This window comes from Lagenorhynchus albirostris, chromosome 17 (assembly GCF_949774975.1).
Source record: "Lagenorhynchus albirostris chromosome 17, mLagAlb1.1, whole genome shotgun sequence".
Classification (NCBI taxonomy): Eukaryota; Metazoa; Chordata; class Mammalia; order Artiodactyla; family Delphinidae; genus Lagenorhynchus; species Lagenorhynchus albirostris.
The window spans coordinates 28,912,500-28,930,831 of NC_083111.1; the positions used below are offsets into that span (position 1 = coordinate 28,912,500).

Here is an 18,332-nt window from a genome sequence, read left to right on the forward strand (position 1 = left end):
ATTTTAAAAATTTATCTTTCATTATTGATTTTTAACTTAATTGCATTTTGATCAGAGCCTGGGAACAGTATGATACATATTCTTTGAAATTTAGTGACATTTTCATTATCTCCCAGTGTGTGTATTATTTTTCTGTATGTCTCATGTATACTTAGAAAAATGTTTATTTTCTAGTAATTGGATGTAAGGTTCTGTTAATTAAGTCCTGCTTGTTAATCATTTTGTTTTTATTTATTTATTTTTTCAAAAAATTTTTTAAATTGGAGTATAGTTGCTTTACAGTGTTGCGCTAGCTCCTACTGCACAGCAAAGTGAACCAGCCATATGTATACACATATCCCCTCCCTTTTGGATTTCCTTCCCATTCAGGTCACCACAGAGCACTGAGTAGAATTCCCCGTGCTATACAGCAGTTCCTCACTAGATAATCTATTTCATACCCAGCGGTTTATATATGTCAATCCCAGTCTCCCAATTCATCCCACCCCGCATTTCCCCCGCTAGTGTCCACGTGTTTATTCTCTTCATCATGTCTCTATTTCTGCTTTGCAAATAGTTTCATCTGTTTTGGTCCACTTGATCCATGGAAAATTAGTGTGTGTTGAAATCGCCCAAGGCAATGGTCAATTTGTCAGTTTCTTTCTGTGGTTCTAACAATCTTTGGAGGCTTTTCTCCCCCCAGGAGATGGTGAATTTTATTTTGCCTTGTATGGATAGAGATTTGATTTGCTTAGAAATGTTCCATGGTAAAGAGAGACCAGGAGAAAGCACAGTATGTAGAATTCTATTTTAATTTTCATTGTCAACTGGGAGAGCAGCATACTCACAGTACTGAACTCAGAAGCTGGATTCTTCAGGGTTCTTTGGCTCAGCTGCAGATTGGAGTTCTTGATCCTTTGTTATGTTTCCTTTCAGACTTCTTCCATTAGTCTTTGCTCCTTCATCTCTTGGTCCATGCTTGAGTTCCCACTTTCACCTTTTGGGACACTCAACAAATCTGTTTTATTTTCATCTTTCCAGGTTTCATCTTTCCTGAGATGTTGAGCTGGAGTGACTTTTCCTTCATCACTTGTAGGGGATTGCTGCTCTATGTTTGAGCTCTGAGATCAAGTAGAAAGATTAGCACTTCACTTCACCCAAGCATTCTCTGTTGATGGAGGGGCCAGCATTACCTTTAGTAGCTAATCAGGTTTGGGAAGCTTAGAAGTTGGAGAGTGACAGTCTTTTGCCTTAGTGAGTATTTCATTTTCCAGAGACATCTCACTCTCTCTCCTTCATGCATCCCCGTCTGACTTCTGGCAGATGTGGCAAGGTCCCAATCTGAGGTGACGCACTTCCTGTCTTTGACCATTACTGTTCTAAATTTTCTTCACTCTGCCAGTTTGGGTGTCTCTCCTGAGGCTGTCATTCTAGTTTTGGTTCATCGAACTGATGCTGCGATTTCTCCCTTTCCTTCTGTAGCTGGTCTTCTACTTGCTGTCTCACAGGTGGGTCAGCAGGCTTTGCTGCTCCAAAGATGGAAGCTGCTTGACTAAACTGGGAAGTACCAGCAGAGGAGTCATCTTCCTTAGGACTACTCTGAGGCTTTAGATTCAGTTTGGGTCTCTGGGAGGGTCCTCTATCATCACACCTGTAATCATCTGGAGAGCAGTTGTCTTTGGTGCTCCACGACTGAATGTCCTGTCTATCCATCTTCACAGTGGTCCTGCTTCCTCTGTAGTCGTCATCCCTATAGTACCCACTACGACTTGCATTTCTGCCATTGTTTATCCTGAAGTCATAGCCTCTACCATGGTCTCTGCTGCCTTAGTCATGATAGCAGTCCTGGCCTCCGTAGTGATCACAGTGTTTGCCTTCAAAGCTCTCTTCACCTCTCCTAGGTGGATAGTCAAATCCAAGCTGTCTATGGCAGGACAGTTCCTCAAGTCTGTATCGATTTTGTGAGAAAGCTGATTTCTTTTTCAGCCCAAAGAATGATCATCCTTGTCTTTTTCCCGTGCTTGATTAGCAGTGTCCCCTGGAATTCTGTTACCTAGAGATTTTTTTATTGAGGTTGAGGACACAGAGCAGGGACTCCACGTTCTCAAACTCAGCATTATTGAAACCTTTCAACCTCTCTGGATTACTGGGTTCGCATGGTAAATACGCGGCACTGATACTTAATCCTCTAAAGAATTCCTTAATGGAGACTTCTGTCTATCACAAGTTGGGTTCCCCAGAAAAGCAGTGTAGGGTGGCAGATGGGGAAATGGCTCTGGTTCCCAGGCAGCCTGTGGAGCAGTGGGCAGGATGTATTGGTTAGTTGCAGGTGCCTTATACATGTTGTCATCCTAACTGTGCCAAGTGCTTGAAACATCCTCCAGATCATCTGTTCTATCAGTCCAGCTGACTGGTTTGGGGATATAGATGCTGCTTCCACCAGTGTTACTACCATCCTCAGCCTGTAAGCCTGTTAGGGAGTTAGGGTTCCCATTCTTCTTGGCTCAGGTCACTTTGCTGGGCTAGGGGAAAGAACCAAAACGAGGCTTTTTTTCTTTTTTTTTTTTTAAGCATGCAAATTTGGAGTTTTATTTCTACTTACTAGATTGGATCTTGTATCATTTTCTTTGTTCTCCCTAATAATGCTCTTTTTCTGCTATTATAACTAATCCCAGCTTTCTTTTTGTTTATATTTGCCTAATATGTCCTTTTCCATATTTTTGCTTTCATCCAGTCAGCATCTTTATTTTGTAGGTGTCTCTTGTCTTACTTTTGAATTTGTCCGTATACATTTATTGTGATTATTTCTATATTTGAACTCTCTTTGTGCTTTCTGATAGTCTGGGTTGCTTTATGCCTTTTTTTTTTCCTTTCCTTTTCTAGCCTTTTTTTGGGAATTGATTTTTTTTTTTTAATTCTCTTCTCTACTAGTTTGGAAATTACACTCACTTATTTCTATTCTTTTATGATTACCCTTGAAATTCTGCTGACATACTATTAATATATAGGCTAAAGTTAAACCAGATCATAATCCCTCTGCTGGACAATGCAAGAATTTACATCACCAACTCCTATCCTCTCTCTTCCTACCCTGCTCCTCCATTATATGCTTCTGTTCCTTATTCCATATTTGAACGGTTTATACGGGTTTTATTTAAATACCATAATAAGATGTTGTTATTGTTATTTTATTCAGACAATGTTTATTTAGATTTATTTGTATGCTTACTAATTTCTTTACTCGTCTTTTCCTTCTTGCATCTCAGATCATCCTTGTGTGTAATTTTACTCTTTTATGAAACATGTCCTTTAGATTTTGTTGAAGTAAAGGTCTGCTGCCGGTAAACTCTCTTTTGGTTTATCTGGCAAAGTCTTAATGCCTTCTGTGTCCCAGAGAGAGTTTTAGTGGTTGAATAATTTTTGTCTCAGTTCTTTGCACATAGATGCTTGTTCTACCTTTTGTGCTTCCATTGCTGCTGTTGAGAATTCTGCTATCACTTTACTCTCTTCTTTTATATGTAATCACTTTTCTTTCTGGCTGCTTTTAACATGCTCTCTTTTGGTGTTCTGCAGTTTGACTGCTTTGTGTCCAAATGTGAGTGTCTTTATGTTTATCCTGCCTCTTTTATATATATTGTATTTCTTAGAATTGTGAATAAATGTTTTTCATGGCTCCAGAAAATTAAGTCATTTTCTCTCCTGGTATGACCTCCTCTTTCTTCATTTTCTGAGATTATGAGTAGAAATATATTTCAGGTCACGTTTTATCTTTCACGTCTTTTAGCTTCTTTTTCATATTTTCAAGCTGTTTATTTCAGCATTACTTCTAAATGATTTTTTTAGGTTTATGTTCAAGTTTACTGATTCTTAAGTTCTGTCTAATCTGAATAAACTATGGATTTTAATTAATAATATATTGATATTGGTTCATTGATTATGACAAGTGTAGCATACTAATATAAGAAATTAATAGTAGGGGAAACTGGGTATAGGGTATATGAGAACTCTGTTATCTTCACAACTTTTCTGTAAATCTGAAACTATTCTAAAATGAAGAGTTTAAACAAATTCTATATGATTCTTTTTCAGATATGCAATGCCATTTTCATAGTCTCCTTGCTTGACCATGTTTTATTTTATCTTTTATTGCTAAAACTAATTTTTAAAAGTTTGTTTAATAATCATAATATGTAAAGTTCATAAAGGGTAAGAAACATATTTGTTAATATTTCTCAATCTTGCCCTGAATGTTCTACTTTATGTTAGTAGGTTAAAAGTGTATAGAAGGTTAGCCTTAAAATATTTGCCATGCAGAAGAAAGCTGCTTTGTATTTTATTTAAAAACTAAAAATTGGGTGGAGCAGTGAAACAGAACTTGAAAAAAATTATCTATAAAAAGAAACATGCAGGATTTACTGGGGACATGACAACTTAATGTAATATATAAACCTGCTCTAGGTACTGTATTTAAAGATTATGATAAAGGACATTGTTGGGACAGGTGATGAAATTATAGTATATGGACTGTATATTAGATAATAATAATGTACTAGCTAAGTTCCTGAATTCTATTATTGTATTGTGAGAATATTTTTATTCATAGGAAATACATACTAAAGTATTAAAGAGTAAAGGGACAGTTTACTTAGGTGGTTCAGGTAGTAAATTAATACTGTATAATATTATATAATATGTAAAAATAAACATATAAAAATTATTTGTGTATTTGTTTGATTTATAAATCAACACATGACCCTGGATTCTTAGTACCATCATTTATTTTGTTGCTCAAGTTGACCCAGATATGGTTACTTAGCCATATTCTCTTGTAGTTCTTACAATAATAATAAGTCTTAATTTTAAATGGGGGACAGCTGTGGCTATATCAACATGTGATGGGTTGAAAATATTCTCTTAAGTGTGGTTTCTTAGTTAATTCAAGTAAACTGTTAATCATATTGAAAATTATAATCTCTAATATATGAATAAATTAACTTTTTTGTAGGTTTAAGCTGAATTTTGGGACATGGCCACTGCTTCACCAAGGTCTGATACTAGTAATAATGACAGTGGAAGGTTACAGTTACAGGTAACTGGTAAGTTATTTTCACAATAATTTAAAATAGTAGTTCCTTGATGAAACTTTCTTTTTAATACCTAATTCAGCAGACTTATTTCATAAGTATATTTTCTTTTAGATTCATGCCATGGTGTATTTGTTGCAATAGGCCTCAAAGCTAGAAACCCTCTAAAAATATTTTATGTGTTCAGTAAGTGTTTATTGAACCTGTGCTGGATGCAGAGAAGCTATATCCTCTGGTGGTGGGAGAATTTGTGTATTGGAATAAACACCATTGAGCTGGTCCTTAAATGATTATTAGGATGGAGAAGGATGCTAAAAGCCTTTTTTCATCCATTTAAGCTATTCATTTAATCATTGGGCAAATATTTGTTAAGTGGAATTCTATATATGAAAACACAGGCCCTAGTACTCCAGGAACTTACTATATAATGTTGAGACAGATTTGTTTTGCATGGACAGTTACCATGCAAAGTGATCATTAACTGGATGCAGTGAGAACTTAGAGGAAAGTGTCATAGGTCTGCTTGGGATTGGAGATGGCCTATAGATCTAGGAGAATAGGGTAAGAGAAAGACTCACAGAGGGTAACACTTTGACTCTTGTAGGAGGGCTCAGAGTTCATTTCAAATTAGATTGGCAGCTAAAAGCATGAGAGAGAGAGGGAACAGCATATGTAAAAGCATGAAAGAGCCTTTTTTTAGGTGACTTCAGACAATTTATTTTAGCTAGTTGGAATAATGAATCAAGGAGTGGTCCTTAAACCAGCAATTTTACTAGTAGAAATTTATTTTGTAGGTATTTATATTATTTATTAATGCATATAAATAATGTCCATATATAATATATGTATATAGTTTTTTTATATATAAATATCTACAAGATGAATTAGTAGAAGTAACAGAGAGAGAGTGAGAGAGAGTTTTTAATAGCAAAAGACTGACAGTGGAATTCTAGATAAACAATGACATGAAATAAGTGAATACGGGTACCAGTAAGAGCCAAGTTCTAAGATAATATTAAGTGAAAGAGCAAGTTGTAGAATAGTGTGTTTAGTATGTGACCATATGGATGTGAAAAAGGAGGGGTGTTTGTATGTGCCTCTATGCTTATAACATTAGAAATAATATTTGCCTTAGGTGGGGCAGGATTGAGCTTAGAATAAGAAGGAGATATACTGTAATTCCCATGGTACTCATTACTGTGAGGTCAGTTGTTTCTAGGAGTTTTCAGTGAACGAGAACTAGGAAATGTTTATTGTCTTAGAAAGCAAAAAACAAATCCTGAGTTCATGCTGATATTTGCAATTCAAAATAATAGCTATAGCCTCTAAGTAACCATTTTCCACTAAAAGGAGCAAAAAGTTATTTTTACTTCATTTGACTTTATATTTCTATCTCTTTTCTCTTAACCTCAGAATTTTAATTCTAAATGATGTTAACACAGTTATATCTGTTTTATCCTAACATACACAGAATAGCAAAGTTAAAATTACCGAAAGTAACAGGCCCACTCATCACAGTTTTAAGATTTCTTTGTGAGCTTCCCCTCCTTAGGATGTATAGTCAGAGTACCATGTTTCAAAGTAACTTAATTTTCTATTTGGTTATGCCACCAACTGGACTAGTTAGATTCACTGCTTTTAGTTATTTACTTTTTATTTAATTTTGTTTTATCACCATACAAAACATTTATACAGTTCTGGAGTCAAAATTATTAAATTAAGGTATATTTGGAGAAGTCTGGCTACTTTATCCCATTCCTCCCCCGTCTCTCCCTTGCCCTTTTGGTAAACATTTTTATTTATTTTCATTTATCCTTCCATTTCTTCTTTTTGAAAATATAAGCAGATATGCACAGTGTATGTATTCACATCTCTCCTCCCAACCCTCTAGTTCTTAGCACCTAGTTTCTGCACCTTGCTTTTCTTCATTTAACAGTAATATCCTGGAGTAATATCCGTAGCAGGGTATTCCATACACCTTTTTATCGCTACACAGCACTCTATTGACTAGATATACCAAAATTAATTCAGCTAGCCCCCTATTGATGGACATTGGGTACCATGTTTTGTTATTGCAGATAGTCCTATGCTACAGTAAAGAGCTTCGTGCAAATGTCATTTCTTATTTTTGCTCGTGTCATTAGGATAGAATCCTAGAATGAGATTGCTGGGTCAGAGAGTAAGCACGTGTAATAATGTCAATCACAGTTGATCCCTGAACTGCAGGGTTTATGGGTGCTGACTCCTGTGCAGTTGAAAATCCGTGTATAACTTTACAGTCAGCCCTCAGTGTCCATGGTTGCACACCCATGGATTCAACCAACCGCTGATCGTGTAGTACTGCGATATGTCCTTATTTTAAAAAAACCTGCGTGTAAGCGGATCCACGCAGTTCAAACCCCTGTTGGTCAAAGGCCAACTATGTTGCCAAGTTCCTCTCCATAGGATCTGTACTATTTCTGTGTTCCCACCAGCTGTCTATGAGAATGCCTGTTTTCCTATAGCCTCATCAAGATATGCTGTCAGGCATGTTGACAGGTCAGAAGTGGTATCGTGTCATTTTAAATATCATTTCTCTCATTATAAGTGAGGTTGAGCCATGTTTAAGGGATATTTGTATTTAGTTTTCTGTGAACTGAGAACTTACATGTTTTGAAGCAATTTCCTGGTGATTCTGATGTGTATTGCACTTAAGAACCAGTTATACGTGTAATTTCTAATACTTCTGCTTTTGCTCTGCATAAGCTTAGAGCCGTATATTTGGTTACAGTGTTGCTTGTGCAGGACCTGTGGCCTACATATCTGAGGTGTGACTTTCTTCCTGTTCTTTACCTAATGTATGAGTACTTAATTGAAGTAGCAAAGACCTGATCTAGCTGATTTGAGCCAAAAGGCAACTTACAGAGAAGCTGTCAGGTAGCTAATAGAATCACTGGAAGTCTAGAGAACCAATTGGAAAATAGGTATGGACCAAAGGAATGTAATTAGCCAAGATAGTGCCTCCACAGTATTTATCATTTCACATATCAGTTATTATTCTCCTTTGAAATACAGTGATGCTCTTGGGAAACCAAACTTGGACCTGTGCTAAATGGCACCAGGTTTTAGTGCCTTGCTTTTCCTCTCTTTTTTCCTTGCCTTTGCCTTTCTTTCATTTTGTTGACCTGGTTTTTTAAATTACAAAACACCTTAAAATCCACAATCTTATTGATCTAACAGTACCTTATGTAATAAATATGTACTCCAGTTTTACCAAGGAAGGAACTGAGAATCAGATTAAATGCCTTCCATTAGTAATAAGAAACCAACCAAGGTCTTATGTTGTTGCTCCTTTTATTAGGTAACAGTGACCTCTGTATTGATTTTTCTTTAATTTTTTTTTTTTTTTTTTTTTTTTTTGTGGTACGTGGGTCTCTCCCTGTTGTGGCCTCTCCCGTTGCGGAGCACAGGCTCCAGACGCGCAGGCTCGGCGGCCATGGCTCACGGGCCCAGCCGCTCCACGGCATGTGGGATCTTCCCGGACCGGGGCATGAACCCGTGTCCCCTGCATTGGCAGGCGGACTCTCAACCACTGCGCCCCAGGGAAGCCCTAGCTTATATATTTTTATTCTTATTTCTCTTCGTAACCCATATCTGATTGGCAGCAACAGATAAGAATAAGAATATTGGTCATGAAAGCAGGAAAACTGTAACAGAAAAAAGCCAAAGTGAAAACTACCTACCATAACATGCTATAATGTGTACTATAGAGAAGCAGCTGTACATAAGAGTTAATAGTACACAGAAGTGTTATCATCTTCATTAGTCTAGATTTCAGGCTTTCTACAGGAAAGTGACAGAAACAAAGTGTGCAAGATGGATAAGAAGATAAGATTTGAGATTGAAAAACTAATGGGCTGTTATATTCACATTTATAATTTTTTAACTATAGTGTCTTATAGTACCTTAATAGTTTAATTTTAAAATTAAAAAATGTAACGATACGTATCATATTTTTGTAAGAGTGCTGTGAATTATGGGTTTAACTTTATTCTTTTCAGACGCTTCAGCATTTATGGAATAATCTATCTTTTCCCATTGATTTGAAATGCTACCATTATCATGTACTAACATCTTATTTGTTCTTTTCTTTTCACCTCTGCCCTTATAGCACAGTCAGGCTGTTTTATTTTCATTTTACAGTACTTTTAAGAAATACATTGGGGGAGAAATCTATTATTACTTTACATTTTAAAATACGCCTTTATTATTCTCTAATTTTCTTTACATTTCATTTGAATTTTAGAGTTTTCTTCCCTTCTCCTCTGTCCTCCCCACCCCCCAAAAATCCCAATATTAGTGTTTTCATTTAGGTCATTTAAAAATAATGTATTAAAGTGCTCGCTTCAGCAGCACATATACTAAAAAAATTGGAACGATGTAAAGAAGATTAGCATGGCCCCTGAACAAGGATGACATGCAAATTCGTGAAGTGTTCCATATTTTTAGTTTATCAGTTGTAACAAAGGTACCACTTTGGTAACAGGGAAGGCTGTGCGTATGTGGGAGCAGAGAGTTTATGAAAAATCCCCCTCAATTTTGCTGCCAACCTAAGCTGCTCAAAAAATAAAGGTTTAAAGTCAAATGAAAAAAAAAAGTATTAAATTGGCGATATTGAAATCTTTCAGTGTTAAAATTTCTAAATCCAGGGATAATCATGTCATTCCCTTCAAGTTTTTTATGTTCATCAGTAAAGTTTTATAGTTATCTTCATGTATGTACATTTCTTATGTTTATTACTAGATTTTAGGGGGGTGGTATTATTATGAATGGGATTGTTATATTAAATTCTAACACATGCACAGAGGACTCTTTTTCTGATAGATTTCCCATATTTATATAACCTTACAATAGAGGATATTCTGGTATAACACCAAAGGAAACTCATGAAATAGGAAAATAAAATCTATCTTATGTATTCCACTAATTAGAATTCTTATTTGAATTAATGCGGTTATCTTTTGGTTATTTAAAATCATAGTATTCTCGTTATTTATTATATATGCACATTTTTGCCAGCATGTTATGAATTCCTTGTGAGATTAAAAATTAGCTTTTAAAAATTACTTTCCTTACCCTGCCAGCATCTGGTATTATTGAAGACTGTGCCAATTAAAAATATACAATGGATATATTTTGAATATGTCTGCAATTAACTCAGAAGAGTTAATACTATACAGTAAGTCATAATAGTTATAGAGTAATAGTCACTATTGTTGGGTGCTAGGCATTCACTGATAAGAATGGTACTTTGGACCCCTTCACTCACCAATCCTAAGAATCAGGTACTGTTTATTGTTCCCCTATTTTTCAGATGAGAAAATTGAGGGTCAGGGAGGTTAATTGACTTACTTAAAGTCAGACGTCTAGCCAAGTGGCAGAGTTAAAATATGAACCCAGATGTGTCCAACACTTTTTTTTTTAAGAGGAGCTTTGGAACCACAGCAAAATTGAGAGGAAAGTACAGAGACTTCCAGATATGCCAACCCCCACACATGCATAGCCTCCCCCATTATCAACATCCCTCACCAGAGTGCTACATTCATTACAAATGATGAACCTACATAGTCACCTAAGTTCATAGTTTACAGTAGGGTGCACACTTGGTGGCGTACATTCTGTGGGTTTGGACAAAAGTCTAATGACATGTATCCATCATTATAGTATTATACGAAGTACTTTCACTGCCCTAAAAATCCTCTGTGCTCCATCTATTCATCCCTCACCCATGCTTCCCCAGTCCCTAGCAACCGCTGATCTTTATACAGTCTTCATAGTTTTGCCTTTTCCAAAATGTTATATAATTGGAATCATGCAAGATACAGCCTTTTCAGATTGGCTTTTTTCACTTAGTATTATGCATTTAAATTTTCTCCGTGTCTCTCCATGACTTGATGACATTTCTTTTTAGCAGTGAATGATATTCCATTGTTTGGATATACCAGTCGTTTATCCATTCACCTACTGAAGAACATGGTGGTTACTTAGAAGTTTTGGCAGTTATATAAATAAAACTGCTATAAATATCCACGTGGAGGTTTTTGTATGGACATAAGTTTTCAACTCCTTTGGGTAAATACCAAGGAGTGCAATTATCGGATCATATGGTAAGCCTATGTTTAGTTTTTAAGAAACCGTCAAACTGTCTTCCGAAGTGGCTGAACCATTTTGCATCCCCACCAGCGATGAATAAGAGTTCCTGTTGTTCCACATCCTCCCCAGCATTTGGTGTGGTCAGTGTTCCAGATTTTGACCATTCTAATAGGTGTGTAATGGTATCTCATTGTTGTTTTAGTTTATATTTCCCTGATGACATATGATGTTGAGCTTTTCATATGCATATCCATATATCTTCTTTGGTGAGGTGTCTGTTAGGGTCTTTGGCCCATGGGGTTGTTTTCTTACTGTTGACTTTTAAGAGTTCTTTGTGTTTTTTTGTCAGTAGTTCTTTATCAGATATGTCTTTTGCAAATATTTTCTCCCTGTCTGTGGCTTACGTTTTCACTCTCTTGACATTGTCTTTCATAGCGCAGAAGTTTTGAATTTTAATGAAGTGCACCTTATCGGATATTTCTTTCATGGATCATGCCTTTGGTGTTGTATCTAAAATGGCATCCATTGCCATGCCCAAGGTCATCTAAATTTTCTCCTGTGTTATCTTAGAGTTTTATAGTTTTGTGTTTTGCATTTAGGTCTATGATGCATTTTGAGTTAATTTTTATGAAGGGTATAAGGTCTGTGTTTAGATTTATTTGTTTGCATGTGCATGTCCAGTTGTTCCAGCACCATTTATTGAAAAGATATCCTGTGCTTTTAACACCATCCAGTAGTGCCTTCCCCTTCTTCCCCTTCTTCTAGTGTGTAGATAAGTCCTGCATATACTGAGGAAATGACTTTTATTTGGAGTGAAGAACTTTGATTGGGGGATTTCTTGGGAGAGGTCTGTGCCTTCTGTCACTTCAATGGTGTTGAATTTAATGCAGTTTGGAACAGAGAAGGATGGAAGTGAGTTTTGCCAAGACCCTGAGAGTAACACTTTAGACATAACATTGAACACTCTTTGATTCCTTTATGTTGCCAGTACTTAAGTAGAGTATTTCCTTTGAATCTTTTCCTGTTCTTCAAATGTGAATTAAGGACTACCGTATTTCAGATACTCTACTTCTGCTGCAGCGTTTTTCATATCCTATTTTGGTGGTTTATTTGTGCGACTACTGATTTACATTACTGTTCGCTCACAGTAGAATGGAAGCTTACATCAGCTTGTTAATGTTCATATTCTTAACATGGGGTACATGTATGGCATGGAGGGGGCTTTCTCCTTTCTCATCTCAGACCCACAGTGTTCATAGGTAGTTGATTATAGATGTGATCTTGATAAGTTATTACTACTTGGTAGTCATTACTTTTCCCTGCAAGTATGTATTCCCCATTTGAATTAGTAGTTGTAAAAATTATTTAAAAATCAAATGCTTAGCCTAAATTAAACAAGTCTTCCTCCAAGTCAGGTAAATTCAGTTTAAAATTCACTTTCTGTAAAGGGTTATGATTAACTTCTAGTGACATTTTGATTTTAAAGTTTTTCTTTGAAAAGGCAGATACCTCCTCCTTTTTTTGAAATCAACTTTCTAGGAAAAGCATTTTTTAAAAAATTGCCAAAGTTTATGTAATTTCAGATAGGTAAGTTATGAATTCTACCTGGCAGAGAAGTTCATAGGCAAATTGAATCTGAAGACACTTCCCTTTCTCTTGATGCTTGATGCAGTTCAGTATTAAGTTCAAATGGTTGGCAAGGATGTGGAGAAATCAGAACTCTTATACACTGCTGCTGGGTGTGTAAAATGGTACAGACACTGTGGAAAATAGCCTGGCATTTATTCAACAGAGTTACCATATGACCTAGCAATTCCACTCCTAGGTATATGCCAAGAAAATGAAAACATACGTCCACACAAAAACTTGTATGTGAATGTTTTTTTTTTGTTTGTTTTGTTTTTTTTCCATAACTACTCATTTTATTTATCTCACAACACACACATAGGACAGTCTCATAATATTAGTATTAATACTATCATGATGCATAAGATTATTGAAGACACTTGTGTCTGCCAGGCATCCTGGAAAAACCTGGTTAACTTCTAGGGCTGTTCTTTTTTTCAATTTTTTTTTTTTTTTTTACTCTGCAAAACACTCATAACATAAAATTTATCGTCTTATCCATTTTTAGTGTACATTCAGTGGTATTAATTACATTCATAATGTTGTGCAACCATCATCACCATCCATCTTCATAACTCTTCATTTGTAAAACTGAAACTCTACATGCATTAAACAATAACTCCCCATGCTCGCCCCCAGCCCTTGGTGGCTACCATTCTACTTTCTGTCTCTGTGATTTTGACTATTCTCAGTATCTCATGTAAGTGGAATCATATAGTGTTTGTCTTTTTGTGACTGGCTTACTTCATTTAGCATAATGTCCTTAAGGTTCATGCATGTTGTAACATATTGCAGAATTTCCTTCCTATTTAAGGCTATGTATATACCATGTTTTGCTCTTTCATCCTTCTTTTGATGAACAATTGTGTTGCTTCCACATTTTAGCTATTGTGAATAAAGCTCTTATGAACATAGGTGTGCAAACATCTCTTTGGGACCCTGCTTTTGATTCTTTTAGGTCTATACCTAGAAGTGGAATTGCTGGATGATATGGTAATATGTACAGTATACAAAGGTTCTAATTTCTCTACATCCTCACCAGTACTTGTTTCTGTTTTTTCGATAGTAGCCATTCTAATGGATGTGAGGTGATATCTCATTTTGGTTTTGATTTGCGTTTCCCTAATGATTGGTGACACTGAACATTTTTTTCATGTGCTTACTGGCCATTCATATATCTTCTTTAGAGAAATGTCTGTTCAAGCCCTTGTTTTTGAATCAGGTTGTTTGTCTTTCTGTTGTTATATTTTTGGTGTCCTCTATATATTCTGGATATTAATTTTTTTTTTTTTTCCTACTGAAGGCCCAGCCCTTTCCTCTACTGACCATCTTGTTCCCTCCCTCCTTTTTTTTTTTTTAACATCTTTATTGGGGTATAATTGCTTTACAATGGTGTGTTAGTTTCTGCTTTACAACAAAGTGAATCAGTCATACATAAACATATGTTCCCATATGTCTTCCCTCTTGCGTCTCTCTCCCTCCCACCCTCCCTATCCCACCCCTCCAGGCTGTCACAAAGCACCGAGCCAATATCCCTGTGCCATGCGGCTGCTTCCCACTAGCTATCTCCCTTACTACGTTTGTTAGTGTGTATATGTCCATGACTCTCTCTCGCCCTGTCACAGCTCACCCTTCCCCCTCCCCGTAACCTCAAGTCCGTTCTCTAGGAGATCTGCGTCTTTATTCCTGCCTTACCCCTAGGTTCTTCATGACATTTTTTTTTTTCTTAAATTCCATATATATGTGTTAGCATATGGTATTTGTCTTTTTCTTTCTGACTTACTTCACTCTGTATGACAGACTCTAGGTCTATCCACCTCATTACAAATAGCTCAATTTCGTTTCTTTTTATGGCTGAGTAATATTCCATTGTATATATGTGCCACATCTTCTTTATCCATTCATCTGATGATGGGCACTTAGGTTGTTTCCATCTCCGGGCTATTGTAAATAGAGCTGCAATGAACATTTTGGTACATGACTCTTTTTGAATTTTGGTTTTCTCAGGGTATATGCCCAGTAGTGGGATTGCTGGGTCATATGGTAGTTCTATTTGTACGTGAATGTTTATAGCAGTATTATACACAGTAGCCCAAAAGTGGAAACAACCCAAATGTCTATATCAACTGCTGAGTGGATAAATAAAAAGTGGTATGCCTATACAGTGGAATATTATTTGTCAATAAAATGAATGAAAATACTGGTACATACTACAACAGGGATGAACTTTGAAAGTATGCTAAGTGAAAGAAGCCAGTCACAAAAGACCATTTCATTTATATGAATTGTCCAGAATAGGCAAATCTATAGAGACAGAATAGGTTAGTAGTTGCCTAGGGCTGGTGGGGAGGAAGTGGGATGGAATAGGAGGGTGACTGCTTAATGATATGGGGTTTCTTTTGGGGGTAATGAATATGTTTTAAAATTACTTACGGTGATGGTTGCACAACTCTGTGAATATATTAAAACTATTGTGCAGTTTAAATGGGTGAATTATATGCTATGTGAATTACTTCAATAAAGCTGTTAAAGTCAAATGGTTCTCAGGCATTAACAGTAGCCCTTTTATATTGTTTCTCCATCCTGCCAGTGAAAATAGTTTGAGTTGCACAAGACGCACAATTCCATTTTTATTGATTTATACTACTTTGTGGCTAAATATATTCACTAGTGATTATCATGTTTCTGTTAGTTTCTAGTGCCAAACTAAAAAGAAAAAAGAACTGGTTTGGAACAGCAATATATACAGAAGTAGTTGTAGATGGAGAAAGTAAGAAAACAGCAAAATCCAGTAGTTCTTCTAATCCAAAATGGGATGAACAGCTAACTGTGTAAGTATCTGGTATATAAAGAATGCAAAATTTTTAAAAGAGAGTATGCTTCTTGGAATGTTTTTCTTTTGGTGGTATTTTTTGGGTTTTTTTGGTAAGATGACTTCAGAGTAAGGAATGCTATTTTTTAGTGTGACTAGACAATTTTAAGTATGAAAAAAATTTTGGTTTCTTTGATTTTATTTAGAAATGAAGCGTAATAGTCCTTGTTTTTGCTTTACAAACTAATGTTTTCCATATAGCGATATTTTTTCTTATTGTCTTATAAAAATAAATAGGGTAGAAGATCATTTGGCATTTCTGAAATATAATGTTATAAATTTGTGTATAGTAAAAGTGTTATAACCAATGCAATCAACTGTCTTAAATCTTTAGGTATTAGTTCGAGTAGAAATTGTGTTATTTTGAAGTCTTAATAAGACATTTGATGTATTGCTGGTGCTTTGGTTTGTTAATTACAAAAACTTTTAATCTGGGTATTAAAGTCCTAATGTACTTGAAAGTAAATATTTGTTTTTATTTATAATTCATGTGGTTTACTGTTTCATATAATATTTTTTCCTCAAATAAACTGAATTTATGGCTTTTCAGAATTATTGAAGTAAACCGTACTCTCCTGTATATTTGTTATAATTTTACTCTTACAGAAATGTGACCCCACAGACTACATTGGAATTTCGAGTTTGGAGTCATCACACTTTAAAAGCAGATGCTTTATTAGGAAGAGCAACAATAGATTTGAAACAAGCTCTGTTAATACACAATAGAAAATGTAAGTTTTTTGTTCTAGTCTTTGTTTCTTTAAAAGTTTATTTTAGACACTTTGAAAATATTCTTAAGTCCAAAAGCAAAAAAAAAAAAAAGTTTTGTATTTATAAAGGAGGACTTCATTTATTGCCTATGATTGCTTTTAAGTTTATAGCATTATATGAAATAGGAAATATTTACCCTGGCATTTCTCTGTCCAACAAATTTATACAAAATAATCCCAGCCATCCATGAGTATACCCAGTTATCAGTGACCATCAGTGATTTATTATATACATAAAGACTTGAAAAAAATGATCATTATCTGAACCTACTCTACTTTGTTTCTTGGCTAATAACAATTTTGTTTGTACAAAATAAATTCTAACTCTTAAAGTTTCTTTTTTTATTATCTAACTAGTTCATTTTAGAAAATATGGAGAATATAGAAAATCACAGAGGAATATAAAAATTATCTGTAATTTTTACTATCCAAGGATAACCCTTCCCAATAATTTGGTCTCTCATTCATAGATGTAAATTTTTTTTCTTCTTTGTATCTACTGGTTTATTCTCTTCTTTTTTCATTTAAAAATATAATTTGAGCGTTATGTTTCCATCATATTAAATTTTTCTAGTGTGAGGATTCTTAAAGTAGTTTAAGCTTCAATTATTTGTAAACTCCCTATCATGGTATGCAAAAACTTGGGGATATATACATGTATTTCTGATTCTGAGGAGAGTTCATTGCTTTTATCAAATTCTCAAAATACTGTGTGATCCAAAGAATATTAAAAACTGGACTCATAGTTTATGATTTAACTAATTTATTATTTGATATTTAGGTTTCTAATAGTTCACTCAAACTAATACCGCTCTAAATCTTTATGTTCATCTTATTTCCTTGGAAGTTTTCTTACTCCTAACAGATGTGCTAGGTTAAGGGTTAAAATGCTAATTTTTAAGATAAGTTAATTTTTTGAAAGTTTTTAACAAAAAACATTCATGTGTAACTGAAAAATCTGTTTTTGGACATAAAGAGTTATATGAGTCAAGAAAATGTAAAAGCCATACTAGTTTTTATGTACAGTGATTTTTAAAAAAAAATCTTCTTTTAAGCACTGAAAGTTTAATTCCCTGCTATGTCATGGCTTTTGGTCATTCAATTCATCTTGGTTACAGAAATAAGTAGTAGGTCTTGTAAGCATACAGTACCTTGCTTGGTCTGATGGTGGCTGGATTTGTACTTTTTTCCGGGCTCTATGACATTATTGGTATAAATATGTCATACTTCAGTTAACCTATGTTATTTCAGAATTGATTATTTGGTTTCAACTATTTATATGCTATTTCTGCTCTGGATTAAGCTTTTGCATGGGACCTCTTTTCTAGTACAAAAGTTATTTCTCATAATCTCACAACCCAGAGATAATGAGTGCTAATATTTTGATGAATTTTTGTCTACACGTGTATGTGTATAATAATCGAGATCATACTCAGTTTCATGTTCTTCTTAGCTCTCAGTGTTATATCATGTGCATTTCTCTGTGTAATTCAGTGGTATTCTTTGAAAGCTAATTTAGTAGTTTCATAATGTTTTATCACAAACTGTAATTTTTAAACCATGCTCATACTGTTGCCATTTAGATTGTTTCCAAATCTGTTATATTAGACTGTACTGAACCTTCATAACAAAGATTATAATATTTATCTGCCAAAGTAATTTTGTAGGAAGGTTGTAATGTCTATATACTTGGAATTGAAACTCTTATAAATTGTATAAACTTAAAGCTATCTCTCATGATTTAATTGAGCAGAATATGCTCAGAGGAAAAACAAAATTTTATAAACATTCGTACATGTCTGAAGTCAGTGGCTTCAGAAATCGTAGTAGCAGCATCTTATACACCTTAGGCAGTCAGTAATTTTTTTT

The 18,332-nt window shown here is 34.9% G+C and overlaps 1 protein-coding gene, 1 non-coding gene and 1 pseudogene across 3 annotated transcripts in view; 2 read left to right on the top strand and 1 right to left on the bottom strand.

Moving 5' to 3' along the window:
• WWP1 (WW domain containing E3 ubiquitin protein ligase 1) overlaps window positions 1-18,332 on the top strand; it is a 117,497-nt gene that overhangs the window by 27,801 nt on the left and 71,364 nt on the right. For both annotated transcript variants that reach the window (XM_060128606.1, XM_060128607.1), the window contains exons 3-5: window positions 4,985-5,075; window positions 15,514-15,652; window positions 16,300-16,424. In XM_060128606.1, coding sequence (XP_059984589.1) covers window positions 5,006-5,075; window positions 15,514-15,652; window positions 16,300-16,424 — 334 coding nt within the window. In that variant the 5' untranslated portion in view covers window positions 4,985-5,005. The remainder of the gene's footprint in view (window positions 1-4,984; window positions 5,076-15,513; window positions 15,653-16,299; window positions 16,425-18,332) is intronic.
• Window positions 838-3,082, bottom strand: LOC132507950 (eukaryotic translation initiation factor 4B-like; annotated as a pseudogene).
• LOC132508451 (U6 spliceosomal RNA) lies at window positions 9,440-9,549 on the top strand. The gene has a single exon (XR_009536590.1). It is a non-coding gene; the product is annotated as a U6 spliceosomal RNA (small nuclear RNA).